Source organism: Crocodylus porosus, unplaced genomic scaffold (genome assembly GCF_001723895.1).
Source record: "Crocodylus porosus isolate Cpor-Errol unplaced genomic scaffold, CroPor_comp1, whole genome shotgun sequence".
Lineage (NCBI taxonomy): Eukaryota > Metazoa > Chordata > Crocodylia > Crocodylidae > Crocodylus > Crocodylus porosus.
In genome coordinates this window covers 15,801,101-15,825,328 of record NW_017728913.1, presented here as the reverse complement: position 1 = coordinate 15,825,328, position 24,228 = coordinate 15,801,101, and the positions used below count along the sequence as shown (strand labels likewise).

The 24,228-nt window shown below is 44.4% G+C and overlaps 1 protein-coding gene across 2 annotated transcripts in view; it reads right to left on the bottom strand.

Moving 5' to 3' along the window:
- The window catches only part of FNIP2 (folliculin interacting protein 2), a 63,884-nt gene extending 53,589 nt beyond the window's left edge, over positions 1-10,295 (bottom strand). The window contains exon 1 of one of the 2 annotated variants that reach the window (XM_019534542.1): positions 9,949-10,295. In XM_019534542.1, coding sequence (XP_019390087.1) covers positions 9,949-10,043 — 95 coding nt within the window. In that variant the 5' untranslated portion in view covers positions 10,044-10,295. The remainder of the gene's footprint in view (positions 1-9,948) is intronic. The other variant, XM_019534544.1, reaches the window with a different exon arrangement.
- Between the last annotated feature and the right edge of the window lie 13,933 nt (positions 10,296-24,228).

Below are 24,228 nucleotides of genomic sequence, written 5' to 3'. Positions count from 1 at the left end.
ATTGTGGATAAGAAGGGGTAAAAACAGACATGGAATTTCTCCAGGGACATAGCCTTTTATTCTGGCATTTTACAGACATACAAGCCCATAGCCCCACTTTAAGTACCGGTGAGGTCCAGATACACCCCTCCTCCAAAATCAGGGCTAATTTAAGTTAATTACCATTCAAGCAGTATCTGCAATAGACTGCCCCATGCTTGTTTTGATGCCAGTCAAAACCTGGGACAATCAGACCTAGGATAAACTCAATGTCTGTTTTTACCAGGTCATAAGTTTGTCCTAGGTAATTGCAAAGTGCATCTGTTCAGGTACCCCAGGACTGCATCACTGAATCAATAGCAGAAAAGCACCACTTCATTCAGCTGCTCATTAAACCATGATTAGAAGGGCAATGTGTGTACATGCTAATTCGGGAATATTTTTATTCCATGACAAAACACAGGCACAATTTATCCAGGGACAAATGCAACATCTAGTCCTAGCCCAAGTGAAGCAGTTAACTCTACAATATTTTCCCTTTCACTCTGTATTGTAGTCTGCTTTGTCACTTAGCTCTCCTATATAAAAATATTACTATGGTATTTGCGCAAAAAAATTGTAAGTATGAAACAGAGTGGCGCTATGTGGGCATAATGAGGAGAAAAGACATGCAACTAGAAAAAAAAATAGTAGAGCTAGAGAATGTACAGAGGACAACGAGAATGATTAGTTGAATGGAGGCGTTTCCATGAGGAGACACTAAAGATGCTGGGTTGATTCAGTTTAGAAAAAAAAAAGAGATGCTTGAGGCAGGGACATAAGGGCTTATAAAATACTAAATGTTGAAGATAAAGTAAATAGGGATTACTTATTTACCATGTCTTACAACACAAGGACTAAAAGGTCATAAAATGAAACTAATAGGTATTAAATTTAAAACTAACAAAAGAAAGTTCTTTTTTTCCACAGTGCATGTAATTAAAGTGTGGAACTGACTGCCACAAGATGCTGTGGAAGCTGACAATTTAATCAGATTCAAAAAGGGATCTGAAAAATTCTTGGGAGTAAAGGGGCAGATTTAAGGCTTCTGAATCAGAACTTCCTGGACCTTAAATGCTGGAGGCTGCAAGTGGGAGGGGAACACAGCAAAAACACTGGTCATATCCTATCCACTCTCTGCCACTGTGACAGGTTATTGGTTAAGATGGACCTATGGTCTGACTCTGATCCAATAACTGGCAGTTTTTATGCATGACTGAGGTTGTAGTTGAAGAATAATCTCTTGCTCCACATGTAATCTGCTTTAGATGCAAAGCCAGGCTCAGTTTATTTACTAGTGTATGGCCGTCAGTCACCTATGATGGGAAATGCCCAGAAGAGACATAGCCAGACAAATGCCTAACCTTCTAGCTTCACAGAGACCTCATCCTGCTATGTGCATTCTCCCAACAACTCTGTCGTTCATGTGCTACCCCTGGTGCTAGCCCCTTGTTATCCTCACTTTTCATACACATCTGACCTCTTGAGGGCCTTTCCATATCTCTTTTCTATGAGCTATGCACTTTATTTCCCAAAACCAGTTTTGGTCATTAACTTAACTGGTTCATAACTTTCACTATTTAAACAAACTTGTCTAAATATATTTCTTTTATATGTAGACATTATAGACATTTTATACATAAGAGTTTTGAGTGTTCTCCCCACAGCTCTTTGCCTATGTACCACATAATAAATAATTACCACATTTACCTGAAACCAAGACAATTTCAAATTTAAGACAACCCCCAATATTTGTATTCTAAAAATGGAAAAAGTATAAATTTGTTATAATTTTCCATGTATAGACTCTAATTATGTAACTCCACCCCCCACTTCAATGGGGCAAGTAACAGCAGGGGTGCAAGCAAGAAAGCAGAGGGGCCAAGTGCCCTGATCCCTGCCCCAGCCACCTGTCCCACCCCATTACTTGCCCCTGCCCCTGCATACTCCACAGTACCTGTACCCCCAACATCTACCTCCCCCACTCCCTCCCCACCATGTGCCACTCTCACCCCTGATAATCCTAAAGCAGGATAAAACAGCTTGGGCTGTAGCAGAGTCTCAGGCTGCCCCCCCCCCCCCCCCCCCCCTTCTGAACACAGAAGCATGTGGGACAGTTCCATCCCGACTGCGAAGGACAATAGCCCAAGCCACCTCTCCTGTCCTGCTTCAGGGTCATCAGAAAGCCCTAATGCAGGAGGACCACAAACATGTGCCACAGCCCTTCCCAGGCTGGCTGCACAGCTGGCATATGGGGCCAGGGCCAGACTAATGCACAGGCAAACTGGGCACATGCCTAGGGCCCTAAGTAAAAAAGGGGTCCATTTGTGCTTATTTTACATATTATAATTGAGTGAAAAAGTAATATAAATATACAGTATTAAGTAGGGGCCCACATGTTTGTATGCCTAGGGTTAATCTAGCCCTGCATTGGGCGGTTTTACCTGGAGGCAGCATCACCCAGTTGAGAAGTACTGAGGTAAACTGAGGCAGCAGCAACAATGGTTCTCATTCGGGGATGCCAACACATTCAAATAAATGGTCCAGGGGTGCCATGACTCTGAAAATGTTGAAAACAACTAAGACAGACAACCTGATTTAAAAGTGGATTGTGCATAAAGTGTATTATATAGATACATGGTCTTTTTACCACCCTTAAAACTCTGGATTAGCCTGTACCAAGTACACCATGTGGCAAGATGCCTGACTATCCAGTCATGGACATGAGAATTAGGAGGCTACTTTAGGATTACTATAAACACCTATGAGTTAAGTCTTCAGAATTCAGTGCAAAGAACTGTATGAGTAATTGGTGTCCACAATTATTGGCATGGTATTCACAGACGACTTGCTTGTATTCCTTTTAGGAGTACTACTCACTTAAAAATTAAGAGCAGTCAAAATGACAGTCTTCATGAAAGTACAAAGTAATTTGTTCAAGGATTCCATGAGTAACAGCTGTAGTGTGAAAAAGAGGTGAGACTCTTCCCAAACTGCACATTAACTGTTACCCTGGAAGACAGTGAAGAACACTCCTGTGTCAAAGCTGGAAGAAGTCAGAAATCTCTAAAAGACAACAGCAACAAGAGCAGACAAGGAAACCAAAACAACGTTTAGGAAGATAAAAAAAGACTCGTCCCCGCCCCACCCCAAACAGCCCCAAGCTGGGAACCCAGTTTCCATCTCAAAGGCCCATACTCTCCAACATTTCCTTATTAGGCTGTTCTCTTAAATGGAATTGTTTGCAGTACTCTGTTAACTGAACTAGTCTGAAGCTGTCACTCTTGGGAAAGGCTGGGGTCAAAGGGGATGTCTTGTTCCAAGCCTTGGTCTTATCCTTCATCTGTTAGCAAGGAGGTCCACATTTTTTGGCAGGTATGCCACAAGTTAGCCTGAGAGCCACTCCAATTCCCTTTTCCATCTGCTGCCTTGCTTTCTGCCCCATCTGCTGCTGTGTTGTCTGTACCCTCCTTAATCTGCCACATGCCACAAAACAGAGGTTGCCTATGCCAGTTATGGCACACGTGCTGCAGGTTCACCACCTCTGATCTAGACAGGGGTAGGCAAACCCCAACATGGGTACCAGAGCACAGCACACAAAAGACACTGTTTTGCACGTATGCCTCGGGGTGGACAGTGGGGAAGGGAACAGCACTGCACTGCAAGAATTGGGCCCCTCGTGGCTCCCCCACCATGCCAACGTCTTAGAAGTCGAGGCTGTAGATATTTTTGGCACTCTGACCAAAAACGTTGCAGACCCCTGATCTAGACCCTTCATTTAGTGTTCTGGGCCTGTACTCTGATTGCTTTGGAAAGCCAGGCGAAGCCTGAAGTCAAGCTGTTTCCAAAACAGCCATTTCTAAACCTTTAAAAAGATTTGGGAATGTATTTTTTAAAAGTATTTAGAAACCTAAAAATACATATGGGTGCTTAGCACCTTTTGTTGCTGTTGTACTATTTGGTTACTTATAGAGAAGTAAGGAGCTCAAAAGCAACCCAAGTAGGCTTTAGGAATTTATTGGTGTGTGTATCTTTTTAACAATAATAAAAACACAACTGACATACAAGTATACTCACAGCTCATTACTGCTTTCTTTCCTTTTACAGAGGGTGGAATATTGCCAGGCTTTCAATGAAGTGCTGTGAAATAATGCTTAGCAAGTGGGATCTCACCAAGCATTTCAGCACTATGACCAAAGGAATTACTAGCATCAACTGCCAAGTGAATGATCTCATATACCAAGGCTAACAAACTGTTACCAGCCAGAAATGCTGTACAATGTACATCCGTTCCATTGCAAACACCAAAAGAAACAGTGGGTATTAAAAACTGAAGTAACGGCCTGTTTGCCAGTTTCAAATGCAGCTGAAAGATGATTTCATCTTTTATAGCATGTGTGTTAAAATGAAGATATATCCTCTCTTACATTCTTTCATTCAGTTGCCAAGAGTGAGGTGTTTTTACTGAGGTTATGGAGCAGAAACCAGACACTGACAAATGTAAAAGATAATGCAGAAAAGCATCCAACATATTTTGCTTTCCACCTTGACATGTCCTGGAAATCACAAACTTCACGCCAGCCCCCGCTTTCCTTTGTAAAGATGTTTGTATAACTTTAACCCTTAACTGCTTGATCATGGTAAGCCCATTTCAGTCTCCCATGCTGAAAGATATGGTACAACATTGCTATTAAGCCCTATTTTACAACCAACATTGCTATTAAACCCTATTTTAGAACCAAAATGATGTATAAAAACTTTGAGCCTTTTGGAAAGGGCAGGATACAAGTGTGACAAATAAACTTATTCAAAACCCAATTCCTCTCTCTAAAGCTATCCTCCATTATTATGTTTGATTTGAGGAATTCACTGCAATACATTCACATTGAGATACTTAAGTTCTTGTAGGAATATTTTACTCGTCTCTCCAAAGCTCAACATGTCTAGTGCCTGGCTATCTTAACAGATTTTCTGTTGAGCACATGGATATGGAAACAACCCATGATGTTCAAAATCAATTATCCAATCTTGTTCTTTGAAGTACAGCAGTATCCGGTATTGGGGGTCTGAGGATTGCTTGGGGTCTTAACACAGGTATGTGTGTTTTTCTGCAGGAAGTATTGAAGGTTTCTTAGAACACTAGAAGAAAGCCAAACACCAAACTAAAACCAATTAAGTGTCTCTCATCTTAAATACCATACATTTCTTCTAGTTACAAAACTGAGCCATTTGGAAGATAGCAAGGAATAACAGGAAGAAAAAAAAATCATTTAAAGTTTGCTCACACACACACCGCATTATACTGTGGACATTCTTTTGTTCCTCAAGCACATCATAACTTGTGATGTATGCTGTAGGTGGCATGCACAACCTCTGCATGCAGCACCAAGCAGATGAGGGAAGGGACAGAGAATGCAGTGGCAGACAGACCAGGGAGAAGAAAGCGGAGCAGTGTAGGGGAATGGGATCAGTGGCACTTGAAGAGTGTGTGGGGCCAATTTTTAGGAACAAAAACATTGGTACCCACTGCTTTATAATTTGCACTTAAGCCCCAACGTAAATATTCCCCTGCCCCACTATCCAACCTAATCAAAAGGAGGGGAAAGAGAGCCCTGACATTTCAGATAAACGTGTTCCAACCCCAATACTCCTACATTCCCCCTCTCTTCATTTCAACAGCTGTAGGCCCATTCTAGTGTCCCCATATTCAGATATAGGACCCAAACCTCTTTTACCATGAAATAGCTAGTTTACCTTAGCTAGGAGGTATGGGTCTTTCGCCATGGATTTACTGAGTGGAAAAGGAAGGAAAGCGAAAAATATAGTTATTAAGAAAAAAAAAAACACCACACGTTCAGACATTAACAAGGCTTGAGAAATTCACCTATCAGTAAATTCACCCTTCTCACCGTCTCTAGTTTCTGAAGAAAACAAGCTTTCTGGTTATAAATGGAGTTATCTGCACTTCTTAGATGTAAATACAATTCTCCAAAAGCAAATCCTAGAATGGGGAAAGGGGTGGGGGAGAGGAGGGCAATGGCTATGGCAGGCATGGCACAAATTAGCTCTGCTCTATGAATACCATTACAATACTTTTCTCTGCAATCTATGACTCTGCTTTCTGCTTCTTATCTGCTAATTTGCTGCCTGTCCCCTTCCCAATCTGCCATGGGCCATTCAGAAAGCTTGCCCCTGCCACAGGCTAGCCACCCCCATCTTAGAAGTACCATCTTCCCAAGTCTGCAGATAAACAGTGTTCAGGCCTTGGCTATTGCTACTAATCGAGGAGCAGTAGAGGAAATTTAATAAGACCGGATCAGTTTCCCAGTAACTCAGGACCCTGGGGAAAGAGGTACAATATACAGCTATTTCCTAGTTTTACAGGGAGTGCTTAGGAAACCAAGTGTTGATCAGTAAAAGGCAATTACTTAATGTAGGAGGGTAGGAAAGTGATTGGCAGGGGAGTAAGAATTACACAGAACCTCTTTCTGCTCATCTCCCTGCATGTATCAGCCATATGTCTCTCTCCCCGTTTGCATTAGAAGATTTGTCCTAATAGGTGACTTGTTGAACCACACGATGCCAGAAGCCCGAGAGACCCCAGAATACTTGCTGCTGACTGCCAGAGAAGCAGTACTGGGAAGGGAGAAAAGAATTTAGCCACAGGATCATAGCAAAATGGGGCCGGAAGGGATCTCATGAAGTCATCTAGTCCAACCCCCTGCCCAAAGCAGAATCACCCCTAGCTAAACCAACCCAGTCAAGTGTTTGTTTAATCCACTCCTGAAAACTTCCAGGGATGGCAATTCCACAGCCTCTTTAGGTAGCTGATTTCAATACTTAACCACCCTCATAGTGAGACAGTTCTTTCTGTTCTGCAATCTAAATTTCCTCTAATGCAGTTTAAGGCCACTGCCCCTAGCCCTGTCCCCTAAGGGCACAGAGAAGAGTCTCTCTCTAGCCTCTTTATAAACTGCCCTTCAGGTGCTTGTTGTCAATAATCCAGAATCCTTGCCCTTTTCTCTGCAAACTAAGGTATGAACTACCATCAAAAAGGTTCCTTAAAGAAGAGACGTGAAACATTTGGTGGGGTGTGGAAAAAGATAAGTGATATATTAACAGGCATAAACACTCTGGACTTTCCAAGGACGTAAGAAAAAGGATGGATAGAAATGGGAGAAGGAAGGGGAAAGAAGAGAAAACCAGAGAGTATGAGGACAAGAAGAAAGACCACATCTCAGAGCAAATACCCATGGTACACAGGGACATATAAAAGCAGTTTGGATCTGTTTGAATTTTAAAAATTCAGTAAAACACAATATTAATCTATTCTAAAATTTAGGTTTGTAACATATGCTCTGAAAGGTAGACCTTACTTTAATAAAGGCTCTGATCCGGAGATAGCTCCATATGGGTAAGCTTCAGTCATTTCAGTGAGGTTCTGTGGAATGGCCTGCTCACGTGAAGCAGATCTGCAGAGGGATTTCCAACTTAAGCTTCCAAAACCAACACAACTTATTCAGAATTACTCTTAATTAGAAACAGCGTCCTTAATGCAAATACGGAAGAAATGGTTATGTTTTTTTTCAGGTATTCAGGTTGTAGCTGTATTGGTCTAGAGGAAAAAGCATTCAGGACGTGTGGCAGAGGAGGAGGAAAAAGCATTCAGGACTTGTGGTAAAGGTGGTATCCTTTATAAGACCAACTAGATTTTTGTAAAAAATATTCTTTAAGTGCAAGCTTTCAGGAGCAAACACTCTTCATCAGACATTGGAGAAAAGATTGTAAGAGATCTCCTGGCTAGAAAATTAAAGTTCATATTTCGTAGGAGATATGAAGGAGGTAAAGTCTCCTGTTTGGAGAAGTTCATTTTATATGCAATTAGGCTCAGAGAAAACTCCACTGTTTTTTCAAATTTTTTCCCCTGTCCACTAGGTATCTCTCAAGACATTAACCCACACTATGAATTATGAAGGGACTGTACAATTTGGGAACAGCCACTTTAAAATCAGCCTGCTGCACTAACAAACGTTTTAGGATATAGTACGGCAACAAGAATAAAACCCAGTGACCCAGCACATTAACAGGAACTACTTAGAACCTAGATATCTAATCATAATTTGACATGACCCAGTTTTGGCCTTGAGCCTATAACTGGCTCCATATGGGTGGCAAGAAGCCCAGGCAGACCACCTCTTAAGTAAAAAAGATTAGATGTTGGTAGCCATTTGTACTTTCACTACCCACAAACCATTCCTTAGACACACTCTCCCTCCCCAACATTCTTTGCATTTCATGCACAGGAAGCCAGAAACCTTATCAACCTCTATACATTATCTACTCACACAACCAGTCTACTCATGTTGAGCAGAGAGAGATGATATGTGAAGTTTTGCTGGACACACATAATGCAATCGCTCTGCTGGCCATGACTAGTTTGGTCTTGTGACTAGACAAGAGATTAAAAAGTGACAAGATTCCAATCTTTCAGCCTGCTCAAAACGTTGTCCCTGAGGGTTAAAAAACAAAACAGAAATGTAGTGTCAGATCAATTACATATCTAGGACCTGGAGTCACTGTGTAAGTTTCACGTGCCATGATTTGTGAAACATGTAACATGCAGTGATGAGAGGCCAGATATTCCACATGCTAGGGACAGGTCAACTACAAAAAAATAATTTGGAAACTTCATTCTATTAAAAAGTTAAACCACTAAATATTTTGATGTGTCCCCTAAAGTTAAGCCAGTAAATATCTTGACACAACTTTCATACAAATTACCTTAGCAGCAAAACACAAACTAGGACAGAGGCAGGATGCCTTCTGTGATATTTTCCACCAAAGCAAGCATTATAAACTATACAAGAGTTATGAATACGAGGAGACTGAAACTCAGATGTAAAATGACAGATATCAAGCTGAAGAAACTGATCAGAGGTATAGAAGTTATTTATGTGCAGCAGTTTATGCTCCTATTACTCCTTTGCATTTATGTTTAAACTTATTTATTTAAGGGCGTTGATAGGGGAGTACCAAAATGACAATTCACAATTATTTCTAATTTCTGTTTTGTTTTTGCTCAACTCGCATATTAGAGCCTTTGTTTTAAGTCAATTGGGAACAAAGGCACGCCTCACCTGAAGGCAGGTACTCTTCCTTCAGACCCTTGACAACTCTGACATCCGTTTTGCAGCCTACCTCAGACATCTCTATTCTGTGCTTGCAGAGTTACGGCATCTGTGGCCCAGTCACTGCAGCATGTTCAAAACCCTGGAGATCTTAACAGCAATCCCAAAGGCCCAAGCCCACACCCCACCAAAAAAAATGGAAGCTGGGGCACTTACAGCAAATGCAGAATACCCTTAAAATATCTAAACCCGTAGGGAAGGAGCTAGACCTTGTTTCATGGGGGGGGGGGAAGAAAGGAGCAGAGGCAGCAGCGCCCAAGCAACCGCACACTTATAGGTGCAACAGAACAAAAATAAATAAACAAATGCATTGCACATAATAAAGGTGAAGACCCTAAAAGGCAAGGCAGCGCCAGAGCCCAGACACCTACCCAGCTGGGGGCTAGCACAGCCACCAGGCTCAAGGAGGAGGTTGGGTCCCTTTTGAAACAGGTGGCAAACATGCACAATGGGTGCATCTGCACGTGCATTGGTGCGCTTTTATTAATGCACTCCATGGAATACCTCCGGTATGAGGCACTAAACCCAACAGGAGCCCCTAATGCACAGCGTGCAGTGATGCTAATGTGCAGCATTAACGCGCACGTGTAGATGCGCCCCAAAAAGGGCGGCCCCCAGAGTGCTGCCCCAAACCCGCTGGCCCGAGGGAGCAGCGGGGGAGGCGGCCCCCGGCTCCGGGCAAAGCCAAGCGTGCGGGGCCGCTTCTCCGCAGAGCCGCGTCCCGCCCTGCCCCGGGCCTCACCTGAAGGCAGGTCCTTCCTTCGGGGCGCGGCGCGGGGGGGAAGCGGCGCTGCTGCCCCTTTTGTTGAAGAGCTTCTGGAGCAGGGTGGGAGCCATGCTGCCGCCGCCGCCGCCGGCTCAGGGGGCAGGCGGGGGGCGCGCGGGCGGCGGCTGCATCCCCGCCGCAGCGCTGCGGGGCCGAGGGGCGAGGAGGCGGGGGAGTCGGCAGTCATATGACGGCGGGAGGGACGGAGGGAGGGAAGGAGGCACTGCCAGCCCCGGGGCCGAAGATCGAGCGCCCGCGCGGCCCGAAGGCCCCGGCCCCCGGGCAGGGCTTACAGGGCCCTGAGCTGCCTCCTGCCCCGCGCCGGGCGTGGGCACGGCCCGCCTGAGGGAGCCTCTCGGCCGCCCCCTGCCGAGCATCCAGTGGACACGCCTGGCCGGCCCCCTTTCAAACACGTGGGCCCTGGCCTCTCTCAGTCGGGGAGGCTGCAGGGAAAAGGGGAGACAGTTTTTTGGGAGGGGACAAATAATGAAAAAAAACAAGGAGGGGAGCACTGGTCGGAGGTTCAAAACAATTGGCGGCAGGAGGTGCACGTGCACCCCCTGAGAGTGGAGGTGCACCCCCTGCAAAACGGAGCTGTCAACACTGTCGGTGACGCCTGCAGGTGGTTGCTGTTTGCCACCCACTGCCGACATGGCCAGCAGCCTCTGCGGGCAATCTGCGATCCCCACTGGCACTGAGCAGAGCGCCCCGGGCAGCGCTCACCGGCCCTCAGATGAGTCCAAGGAGCCAGCCCTGTAGTACAGGGAGTCCTTGACTTAACACACTTCGAGTTAACAACGTTTTACATTGATGCTGTTTATAAATAAAAGCCCTGATTCAGCTTTCTGACGTCAGAAGCTTGATCTGACGCCACGCCAGCAAACAAGTTCACTGTCTCGCCCAGCTCCCTAGAGGACATCTGTCCAAACTTCCTTGGACATCCAGAAAAACCTGCAGCCAAGACTCCTGAGAAGACTCCAGTCAAGAACCCTTCAGAAAATCCAACCAGGAGCCTTTCAAAAAGTCCAGCAAAGTCACCTCAAAGAAGTCCTTCCAAATCAATATGATAGCTATTAATGATATAAAAACATCAATTTAGCGATATTACTTGTCTATAATTGAGTACAAAATTCTGGGTTATTTTTGATGAAAATAGGATATCAGGCCTTGGTCAGGAACCAACCCTACATTTATAACATTGTTTCCTATGGGAAAATCGTTTCCAACTTACAACGTTTCACATTAAGACACGGTTTTCAGGAACCAATTATGCTGTAAGTCCGAGGACTGCCTGTACTCTTCTCCGAGGTGGGAGTGAAGCAAGGCAAGGAAAGTGGCCCCACAGTCCCTGGGAATCCTCCCAGCCAGAGCCTCCTTCCTGGTCAAATGCACAGCCGGCTTGGCCACGGCCAGGAGGAAGTTAACCAGGAGGTACCTGGACTTGATGGGGCCACAGACAGGGACTAAATGCGGGGGTGGGCAACCCTCAACATGGGTGCCAGTGTGGCAAGCAAAGGCATTTTGCTTGGCACGCATGCTTCAGGGTGGACCATGAGGAAGGGGCTTGGACTGTGCTGCCGCAACAAGGATCAGGCCCCTTGCAGCTCTACCCCTGGCATGCTGACATCTTACAAGTTGAGGTTACGGGGGTTTTTGGTACCCTTCTGAGCCCTGATCTAAACTCTGCCCTGACACAGCAGGGACCTTATTCCCTCATCTGCCCCAGGGGAGCCACAGCAGCCAATGTCCTGCTTCTGTGAAGTGTTGTAAGTCTCAGGTGGAAACCAGGCTTGTTGAGGTCCCCCCTCCTGTGGGCAGGTTGCTGAGCCTCAATTACTAAGGTAGTGTGTGGGTTGCAACTCCAAACGGGGTCACAACATCAGCAGATGGGGTTGTGGGGGTAAGGCGGTAGCATAGGCGATGTGTGGGAAGGCACATGCCCCCCGCCGAGATTGGCCACCACCCAAAGCTGCCGCTGGCATCTCCAGGCAGTCACTGCTCTCCCCCACCCACCTAGCTGGCCTCACTGCAATGCCACCAGTTGCAGGAGGGACCAGTCATTCATGGCGGGTATTGGGTTGGGAGTAGGGCACCATGCTGAGGAAATAGGGCCAGAAATAGGGTCCTGCTGAGGAAAAGTTTGGGAAGCACTGCACCAGGGAACTGACCAGAGCAATGGTTGGAAAAGAGGCCTTTTATGGCAGTGCATAAAAACCCTGGGCTGAATTCAGGATTTCACAGGGTATCAAACCCCAAGCAAGTCCTGGGCTCCAGAGCATCCAGGTAGGTTCTGATCTGAGCATGCTCCAAGGGCCCTTTCCCCGAGTCAGGGCAGAGGTTAGACAGTGGTTTCATTCCCCATGGGTTGCATAGGGCTGGTGCTGCCTCAGGTGCTAGGTGACATCTGCAAGTTCCTTCCAGCCCCACTGCTCTCTGAGTCCATGCATCAAATTTGGACAGGTTTGGATCCAGCTGTCCTTCCCATCCTTGTTCCTGCAATAGACCAACAGGACACATTCAGGTGTTCCTCATGCTCCTATATGATGTGCCGCTGCTACTTATCCCTGGAGAACCAAATGTCTGCACTTGTGTGTATGCAGCCCTGACACAGCAGAGACTTGAAGAATCCAGCTAAGACTCCACATGTGGTTTTTGCTCCTTGTAGTTGTTTCATTTCTCAGGGAAACAATCTAGACTAGAGTGATGCCACAGTCCCACCCAGAAATCTCTTTATTTTGTCAAAAAGATCCCATTGCCTCAGTATGGCAAAGGCTTATATTGCATGGGAACTGAGGTTAGACTTAGTCACAGCCTCGAAGTGAGAAAATTATTCCTGTTTTGTAACCTAAGTTTCCTTTGGATGCAGTGATTCTTCCTTTTCTTCCCTCATCAGCTCCACAACTTGCAACCTCCCAGGGACAAGGAGGGTGCTCTGTTGGGTTTGGCCTCTACACATCCGTGATGGAGAATTCTGTTTTAGAAATGCTATACAAGCCCAACATGAAGGTCGTTGTGGCTGGCAAAGAAAGTTAGTAGAAATGAATAAAAAATACGTTTCTGCAATTTAAAAGAAAAGGCTCTCTTTTGTCCACTAGCTGCATCCTAATTAGTTCACATCTGTACAGTTCCAGTTTGTATACCTCATGGTGGTAGGGCATATGAACAGCTTCTACCATTGTAGTATTTGGCCCTCTGTAAGTTAGTTATCTGGCTCCTGAAATGAGCAAGGAACCATACCTTGCCAATAAAATTCTCAAGCAACTTTTAAAGTTGCAAAGACTCTGGAAGCTAATCTACCTGATATAAAATAGATGTCTGATACAAAACTGTTTCAGATACAAACTGTGTGTAATAGCATGCACTCAGCTGGGCATCAAGATACATAGACAGTCTGAATGCCTTTCACAAAACCATTCTGACAATTTTTGGTAAACTATGGAGTAAATGCAACCATATTTTTAGCACAGGACCGTGGAATGATTTTCATAACCACTGTGCGGTAGTACAAACTAGATAGTTAGTCAGAATAGACAGTCTGATTCTTCACAATCTCCTAAGAGCAAAACACAAGCAGGATCAAAAGAGGTAATCACAGTTTTATGATGCAGAAGAGCTTTTTTCAAAGCCTTCTCTCTCCTTAGGCGACTGTGTGACTAGGAAAGTGACAGATTAAAATTTACCTATCTCTAGTATCTATCTGAATTCAGACTCTCTGTTTAGTGTGAGATGCAATCAAACTGATGAAGCTCTTCAGTCAGAAAAAGCTAATCTTTATGGACTATCAAAAAACTTTGGTACATACACAACTTTCGGATGATTGGAAGCTTGGATAATCAGAGGCTGCAACTCTAGAGATCTGAAGTTTCATAAGAGTTAGTTCTCTGACTGCAAAGTTTAGGAGCACCCAGGACAGGAAGGGAAGGAGGCAAGTCTGCCAGCATACATCCCTCAATCTGGAACCAGATCAAAGTTTCAGTTCTCTTTGGATTAGAGCTTGTGACTGCCTACTCCTTCTGAATTCCGAGTACATCATTTTAATTTTAGCTACATAAGGTTCCTAAATTCTTCAGAACTGAAACCAGGTTTGAAAAGGCTGCAAAGAAATCTAGGAGCTTAACAGACAGGTTAACTCAGCAAACATATTCAATATCTAGAGGTGAGTTTATAGAAGTTGACCTAATTGTGTGGTATCGTAAGTAATATAGGCTTCAGAAACTTTTTTACAGAGCGCCATGTCTTTTTACTTATTCTGCAAAGCCCATAGCATATTTTGGATACAGTAAAATAAGATTTTTCTTAGTGCCTGAAAATCGTTAAAGTTAGGTAATATCTACAATCTGGTATTTCTATTTTTTTAATTATTTTGCACAGTAAATTTGACTGGATCCTTAAGAAGAATGAAAAAAAAGCATGATCAGTACTTCAGATTGTATTTTACTTTGCAAGCAGCCAGATAAGCTGACAGCAGCACAGAGCTGGGGACTGTGCACCCCTTGAAAACAAGCTTACTCATCCTTGAATGAATGGAGTGTTATATAACTTGTGCTGTTGCTGCAGCAACTTTCCCACCCCCTGTCTCAAGATGTTGCCATGATATAGAAGTGCAGCTTCACCATCTTCACTGCCATAAAAACACATTCTGTTAGAAGTAGAAGAATCTTTAAAGGAGCATAATCACCTAAAGTAATTATCTTAGCAGAATGAATCAGGTATTGTTAATGCACTTATGCCAAAGCTCTTGTTCTTTACCATTCTCTGGTATTAAAAGCCGATACAAAGATTGTACTGTAATCCAAATTTTGAATAGTTTAGTAGAATTAGAAGATAAAAAGATGTGTGGCTTTAGCAGGTAAGCATTACAGTCCTTTGATACCATTATATATGCATGTTGTCCAGCTCTCCAAAAGATCACATATACATACAAGCCTCTATCACACTCAGTGTCAAACACTGGCACTGGATATGGTTTGGTCCCATCCACAAATACTACATTTCAAAAAGTTTCAACATTTAAGACTTTGTCCCTTGCCTAGGATTTGATCCAAAACCTAGCAGGTCATCCTAATATCCTACATTTTCAAAGGAAAAATTCCTCCAGAATTCCCTGTTGAATTACTTGTTGCTTGCACAGCTACTTGTTGATTTAACCTATGCTCTACCTTTCATCTTGAGATCTGCCTTCTCCAACTAAGCCAGAAGCCAAGGGCACTCTCAAATAATAAAGAATTGACCTATTTAAGGATCATTTTTACATTCCCTTATGAACATATAAAAGACACCCCTTGCCCCAAAGATGTAGCTACAAAGCAAAGGTAAAAAGACAATTTCAGTTTTGCTTGGATCTCATCCAGACCTCCTTCTCTCTAGAGGTAAGAGCATCTGAAAGGAGTAGAGGTTACATCCCTGACTTTCCTGTAACCCTTAGCATGTCCCTCCTTTCTGATTCTACCTGAACGTGCTTAGGTGAGTTTAATTATTTTAATTGCTTCACATATTTATGGCATCAAGGTCCCTGCCTTGGATACTAGATGCATTTTAATTCAGTTTAATGATGTTTTCTCTAAATCTGTTGGGAGTCAAATAGTATCCTTGGTAAGTCAACTGCAACATGGGCTTTGAGGTACACAGAGAAAGAAATGAGTGGGCAGGTCTTGTTTCTTGGTGGTAAGGGAAGAAGTACAGAGAGCTTTAAGACCAGAATTCCAGAAAGGCTCAGAACCCCCATGAATCACACATTAGTTATGACATACCACCCTTTCCTGGAAACTATATGGAAAATCATCAAACAATTACAACCCATACTAGAAGAAGACCCAATTCTTAAAGAGATCTTTCCAGAATCACCCATCCTAGCCTTTAAACAAGGACTGAACTTCATCAATCTCATCACCAGAAGCAAGCTTCCTATAACCCAAAGCACACTAAATGGATTCAGACCATGCCAGGACAAGAAATACAGAACTTGCCAACACATCTCTACCCCCACCCCCCAATAACTACACCCAACTACAGAACCATCAGCATTCCTGGATCTTATACCTGCGCTTCCAGAAATTCAATACATCTCATGGTAGCAGGACACTAAGACATGCCTGCTTCTTAAGGCTGAAGAAGCCTGGCCAGGGAGCTCTGCAGGCCAAACAGCTCACCAGCTGCAGGTTGCTGGGGTAATAGCCTAAGGGAGTAATTGGCCATACCTGCCAACATAACCTGACTGGCAGGAGGCAGGGTTCTGGGACATATAAGTCCAGGCTGTAGCTAGCAGACATTCTCTCTGGTAGCTGATGGAAAGAGGTCCTGTCTGCTGAAGCTATTTGAAACCTAATGCTCCCTACCTAGCTCTCTCTGCTATTACATGCTCTGCTATGTAGGTGCTACATGCCTACAGGGAGTCTTCCAGGTAACAACAATAGCATGGTTGTTATTGTTAGTATTTAAATTATAGCCTAGGGGATTGTGTTTGTGTTCATGTTTGCCCCCATAGGATTGGGATGAGGCTAGAAGGAGGTTGGAGCCCTTATTAGTACCTAGAGAGAGAGGGCATATGATTTGGTAGAGCCCAGAGCACCAGACGGGTGCAACAAGCCCAGGGCGTTAGAGGGGGTGCAGAACCAGGTGCCTAGGAGAAAGGCATTGAGCCAGGCATATGAGAGAGAGGCACAGAAAGCCAGTTACCAGAGAACTTGGTGCCTGCGTGTTGCAGAGAAACAGGAGCCAGAGGGTTCAACACCAGGGGTATATAGGGCTGACAATGGTAGTAACACCTGTGAGATGTGGGACATGTGTAGGGGAAGTTGAAGTATGTGTGTACTGCTTGGTATAGCTGGATGCATGAAGGGCAGCCTCCCGCTTAATGAATAACATAATTACTTATCTCACCTGCTATGCCTTGTTAGTAAGTGGGTGGACTGCCCAAGATAGGTAGGTAGGCTGATGCAGAAATCAGCACTCATCCAGTGCACTAAATGTCCTGATGGAAAATATATGTAAGAGACCAAACGACAAGTGTGTACCAGAATGACAGACTTTTGGTGCGCATTCAAAGACAAAAATACCTAACTACCTGTGGTGCGCATGTCTCACAAAACAACCACTCTCTCCAATCTCTCAGTTCTAATCCTCAAAGGGAATTTACAAAGCATCTTTCATAGACAGGCCTACAAACTTCACTTTGTAAATTGACTAGATGCAAAAAAAAAAAAAAAAATCATGACCTAAAAAATATAGACATTGGACTTATGGTACAATATAACCTCCCTGCTATCCAATAACCTCTCTACTTTCTATCACCAGGTCAACATTCCCATACCTACCTGTCTCTCACCTATTAGCTCATATCACTGCCTCTGATTCCCCACTGCCACACATCTGTACTTTCACAGACCTGTATTTTCCATATTGACTTCCATTTCATCTAAAAGAACACAAAACAACAGCAGACTCTCCCTATGCCTGAAGAAGGGTGTTTGTGCCTGAAAGCTTGCAGAGAACAATTTTCCCAATTACTTATTTGTCTAATAAGATATCACATTTACCCAAAGAGCCTAGTCTGCCAGAACTCTGAAGGCACAATTGTATACAATGGAAGCTCTACAATTCTGAGCTTTATGCAGATCTTTCTGGTTTTCTACTGCTTGGGTTCAAATTTCATAGTTTGTAGGGGTCAGAAAGGACCTGAGCAGATCATTGAGTCTGACCCCCTGCCATGGCAGGAGGGTACCGGGGGTCAAATGACGCCAGCTAGATGTTCATCTAGCCTCCTCTTAAAGACTCCCAGGGTGGGAGCCAGCACCACTTCTCTTGGGAGTTGGTTCCAGATCCTAGAGGGCCTGACCGTGAAGTGGCGCCTCCTGATATCTAGCCTAAATCTACCCTCTGCCAGCTTGTGACTGTTATTCCTAGTCACTCCTGCTAGTGCTTGGGGAAACAGGGACTCTCCCAATGCCTGCTGGTCCCCTCTGACTAGTAAATACCTTACTTATTTTTTCAGCACCTGCAAGATGCTAGAATGATGGAAAACCCCCCACTAAAACACATGATTGTGTTATTTCTAAAAGAATAATAAAAAAAATCAGTATATGAGTCCTGTTATTCCTGGACTCCTAATCAAAAAGTTAAGTGTGTACTTACCTGCTTTGCTGGGCTGTAGAGTCAAAATGTTAAAGCTTAAATTTTAATGCCCAGTGTCAAATACAGGTCCACAGGAAAGAAAAAAAACCAGAATCAACTTATAACTCAAAAACCAAAATCCCAGTCTGTAGCAATTATATCATAATCAAAGAACTGTGGGAAAGAGATAAAATGAGAGGGCTGTTCCTGAATTCAGATACTTTGTACATTGTATCCTAGCCTTCTCTGGCTGTTTTACAAGCCATGATTATAATGAAATGTAGTTAGTATCTAGGTCATTGTTAGGGACCTACCAAATTCACAGAAGAGGGATGTACAGCATCTCCTTTAAACTTTCATGTTCCTCCACATGCCCCTCCCCCACCATTGACTGGCAGAGGGGCTCCACTGCTCCCTCCTAATTGGCAGGGAAGTGAAAACCATGGTTTTAAACATGATGTGGCTTTTGCCTCCCTGCCAATCAGCAACAAGTACCAGGGCCGCTGGGGCTCCTTAGCCAATTGGCGGGAGGAGGCAAAAACAGCACCACATTTAAAACTGCAGTTTTCACCTCCTTGCCAATCAGAAGTGAGCTGCAAGCACAGCCCCTCCATCAATTGGCACTGGAGGAAAACACGGGAGAACTTGCAAGATTAAAGGAGATGCCACTCACCTTACTTCTGCTTTGAATTTGGTAGATCTCTTGTCATTGTGTTCTTTCATTAATTAAAATCACTGTGTATTACTAGCATCTGTATGCTGAGTTTTAGGTAGGCATGATTTTATACATTCTGTACAAATTGTTAACATTATTTTTTATTTAATGAAAATAACCGTGAAGTGTAGCTAAATTTTTACATTTGCTTCAAATTCTTAAGTATGCACTCTAGGAAATTCCATTCTTATATAAGATTGTTGATCTAGCATGAAAAATTCAGTCACAGTATCATGTTTCAGGGCCAGGTTTATTGCTGGAAAACTGTGAGACAGGAAGTATCACATTTGATCCTTTTTTTGGATGTGTTGGCTGATATTAAAATGCTTTTCCTTTCTAATTAATTCAAAAAGAAGAAAAAGAAACAAAAACAACAACAAAATCCTATTTAGTAATAAGCAATCCAAATGCCCAGCTTCGATCCCTTTTAAGTAATTATGACCATCTCTTACGTTCCCCAGAAAGAGCTTGTATTTGCTGTCACACTGGAAGGTTCAGTACAATAATATTTCCAGTTTGCTGGAGCAGAAACTTGCCTGCTTTACAAGACGGCAGTGCTGGCTTTTGGAGAAATCTGGTGAGAGAAGTTTTAGCTGTTGGATGTGTTGTATTGAAAGAACATGCATGGATGCCCACCACACTCTTGATCTCCCTCTTAATGTGTTAAAGGAGAGGAGTTTGTCCAAGGGGGAAAATATGGGCAGAAATGATGCAGAGGGTCCTGTGTATCTTTTTTGCTTCTTTTACTGCCTTGTTTCATGCTTCCCATCCTAGCCTGACTCATCAGTTCCATCACGGCCACCCCCACTCTGAGGAACTATGATGTATTATATCAGAGGCTGGATTAAAAAATCATAATGGTCTCACTTGGCTTTCAAACATGTGACTCTATAGTTGGCACTAGTGAATTGCCCGTCAAGCATGATGGGAAGAGGTGGTAGGCAGGGAGAGAGCATTGCCATCCACCTCCCCACGCCACTGCTGCCTCCCAGTAGCAGGAGTCGGCGGGGTGTGGAGAAGCTTGCCCTGCTATCCCCTCTGTCCTCCTCCACCAGCACCTTGTGCCCCTGCCGCCTTCAAGGAGCAGGGTCAGGGGTGAGGCCAGCACCCTCCACTCTATTTCCTCTGTCCCCATTGTCATGGCAGCGCTCTGTGCAGTGCTCTGTGTGGAGCACTCTGATTGGTTGTTTCAGTAAGCATTGTGATTGGCTGCCAAGACAAGCAATCAGAGCACTCCAAGAGCATTACGGACAGACGGATTAAGCCCTTTTACATATATATAGAATTATTGTGATTTTATTGATTGTGATTTTCTGGACATATACACATACTCATCCCAAGCACAGTTTAGTATGTCAGGGATGGTAGCTGAGCAAAAAACCCAAGGAGCTGATTTTTAATTGGTCTGATGTATAAGATCTGCATGAGACATCCCATTCTTTCTGATTTTGAGGGTAGAACAGAGCTTCTGTAGACCTTAATATGTCTGGACTTGCATGGTTGGTGAGATGGGAGAGTTACACCTGCATAAGATAGGAAGGAATGTGGCATTGTGGATAGTGGCATGGCAGGTCTCTCAACACTGAAAACTGATTGTCCAATGGAAAGATTCTGATCGATTTAGTCAGAGGTGAATAGAGCACCTACAGCTCGATCAGCAGAAAGTTAAGCATTTGAAATTAAGCATGGAGCAATCGCTTCAATTTTGAAAATGGTTTATAAACCTTTATTAATTAACGTAGCTAATTAATAAAGATAAGAAATGTAGATACATCTTCAGTTAAAATAAGGCTGAGAGAGGCCAATAACTTTCTAACTTGGAAATGCAGAGTTTATTTGACCTTATAATATTTGTATTTTTGAAAAAAATTACATCTAAATTCCATGTAAAATTGTATATATTCATTTGATCATGATATTATTCAGCCCTGTTCTGCTGTGTTAATGACTATAACCAGATGTTTTAAGTGGGAATTATGCAATCTTGGAACAAGTGAGTTTACATTCCAAATGTAGTCTTCTTGTAGGAGCTTGGTTGTTTCTTATCTGTTACTCAATTCACTATTTTTAAACACTGGGATAATATGACTTCCTTTCTGGCACCATTTTTTCTATCTCATTTATTTAGATTTTAAGCTCTTCAGGATAGGAACTGTCTTCTTCTATATGACTTTACAGCACCTAATACAGTGGGACTTCACAGCAGTACAGTAATATGAACTTACTAGGGGGTAAGTCAGGGATCAGCAACCAACAACCCATGGAGACTTTGGATATGGCCTGCAGCCATGTCTCTGGCAGCATTCAGCACTGGGGGTCTCCCATAGTGCTATGCCACAATGAGGCACCTAGAACTGTAGGGGAGAGGGAATGCTGCCTACACTGTGCCAGTTAGATGCCCAGGGCTTTGGCAAAGGCCATTTCTGCCCATGCCACACTCCATTCAGGTGGTATTAGTTCTGGCAGATGGGGGCACGCGGCATTTGTGATATGAACCACACATAGTCCCTGCTCCAGCCTTTCCAGAGTGGGTGCTGGATCCAGCATGTAAGGTGGGAGGAGTTCCATGTGCCCAATTTGGTCTATAGGCCTGGTCTTGTGCCATTCATTGCAAGAGTTTGACACCTCTGCTCTAGTCTTTTTAAGTCCCAGCAGGAACATCACTACATCCTAGTCAACATTCCCAGCCTTTTTTGTGGCCAAACCCAATGCTTCTAAGGAAGGTAGAAAACCCAGATACCTGTAGCAACAGGACAAAAAATTCCTTTCTGTCCCCATGTGGCAACCAGCAAAGCCTAAATGCATGGGATAGCCAGACACTTTTCATGCTGCCCTGCAACCAGGGGACCACTAGCATGTTTCCACACATTTGAAAAGTCTCCTGAATACTGTTTACTGGAAACTTAGGATCTTTAAATTCAAATTCCAAGAAGTTACCCAATCTGGGGAAAGAATCTTCTCCCAGAGCTTCAACTATAGCTCTGTTTATTGGAGAGGAGCATGGACATGACAGCAGACTTCAAATACTTGAAGGGCTACCATGAAGGAAAGGGAAAGCACCTTTTCTCTCTTGCTGCCCAGAGGCAGACACAGACCAATGGCCTGAAGTTGCAGCAAAGTAAGTTTGGATTGATTATTTGGAACAATTTCTTCACTGTTAGAACAGCATACTGTGTAGGGAAGTTGTGGACTGGAGGTGCTCAAGAAGGTCACATCACTGGAGGTGTTCAAGAAGAGGTTGGACAGCCACTGTCAGGGATGATCTAGGAGTAGCTACCCCTATGTATTTCCCATGCTTCTGGGCTTTGCTGGTTGCCTCCCCACCACATCCCTTTCACATCTCATCTTTTCTGCTACATGCGTGAAGGTGTTTTTAAGCCAAAGTCAGACCAATCACGATATTTGGGGTCAGGAAGGAATTCTATCCCATGATCAGATTGTGGGTTTTTTTGCCTTCTTCCACAGTGCGGGGTGTGGTCCTGTATCAAGAGATTCTGGGTCATATATTTACAACATTATAAGTGATTGGAAGCTGGTTCGAATCTGTAACACAACAGAAGTTCAGTGTACATAAATGGCTTTCAAAATGGCTGAAGCTGGTTTAAGATGAACCTGCATGGATGTAGTATCAGACATGACTGATTTAGGTCAAATTGGTTTATCGAACTTCTGCGCTAGATCCCCTCCAGAGTCAAGTTAACTCAGTCCCTCAGCATTCCAGGATGTTTTGGACCTCCCTGCAAACCCCAACCCCCGACAGTGTGGGTGGGTTAGCCTTGGTCCAAGGTCTCTGCTCTAGAGGAGGCAGGTCTGTGATAGCTTCTGACCTGGGCCACTGCAGGCATGTGGCTGCATTTCTGGAATCAAAAGGGAATGTCTGTTCACTTGCTTATGGGTTCAATCTATGCAGTTTAGACTAACCTATGAAGATTGAATCAATTAGCTTCCGGCTTTTTGACTGTCTGGACTTATAGAAGCAGGACATTGGGTGCCATGATTCCCCTGCTTTACCTGTGGCAGGTTAGGGCAGGTTTATGTTGTGTCAGGGTTGAAGGTAGTCTTACATAGAATTTAGATCAGCAGTTCCCAAACTGTGGGTCCCCAAATGGGGTCGCAACATCAGCAGATAGCGTCACAAAAGTGGGGGGTTGGGAGTAAGGGGCATATTGAGAAAATGGGGTCATGCTGAAGAAATGGGGCCATAAATGGGGTCATGGTGAGGAAGTTTGGGAAGCACTGATTTAGTTCATGTTTTGTTGAAATAGAGATGATCCTGCCTCAGGCAGTGGGTTGCACTACAACAATGGTTCTCAACCCTTTTTTGTACCAGGACCTATTTGTAAACATCAATGGCCAATCCTGACCCAGTGGCCCTCACTCTCCCTACCCCCAGGCCCCAACCCCACAGTGTGTGGGGCAGAAGGGGCCCCAAGCAGCCCCTTGCAGGCTGGAACTCTGCCTGATGGAAACTTCTGCCTTTTACGTACAACACATTTCTCGGCCTTTTGCCTCAGATCAAACATAGCTCCTATGATTACCTGGCAGGTGAAACACCGTTGCAACCGAGGCGGTTTTCCTAGTCGCATCCAAGGACAATTGATCTCCTAGCACAGGGGTAGGAACTGTGAAGGTAATGTATAGTTAATCTCCCACTTAGCTTCTGGAGTGGGAAGATCTTGGCTTTATGCCCACTTTATGGAAATGGGAGACTCCTCCCTAGCTTGCTCCTCAGCCACACAGCTAGGGCAAACAAAACTCAAGGGCATCTGAACCCTAAGCCCCCAGGAGGCTTGGGCCTGCATGTAGGATGCCCACCAAAGAATTTGGAAATGTCTGAAGCCCCTGCTGGGAGGCGAAGAATGTTTGCCAGTAGTAGGGCCACTTAGGGTTCTGGACCGACTCATGGATTTGGAATTGATTTGGCTTAGAATACAGAACATTAAAAATAAAAATCTGTGCTTGTGGCCCCTGCTGGCCGATGAAATCAAGAGCACCAGGGTGCAATGCTTTCTTCAAACAGAGTTCTACCAAGGGGCAAAATGCCTCCCCCTCACACAGGGGTAGAAGTTGTAGCTGGACTGGTATAAGAAGGCCATAGGCAGACATGGTTCTTCGGGTAAATCGGGTATCTTTTGGAGGTCTAATAAAAGATATCGGATTTACCCAATGAACCACATCACCCGGGCACAGGAACGAACCGAGTGCGTGGTGCAGCAGGCACAAAACCTCCACAGCCGCTGGTGCGAGGCAAGGCACAGGGGCGTTGTCTAGGGGATCCCCGTGACGGAGAAGCCAGGCTCTGCGCCCCGCAGGCCTGTGCCGGTCTCGGAGCTGCTGCCAGAAGGCGGGCACCACACGCCTCTCCAGCTGCAGTAGCGGGGATGTCGGGGGCGGGCCCAGTCCCTCCCGCGGCGGAAGTCCGCGCATGCGGC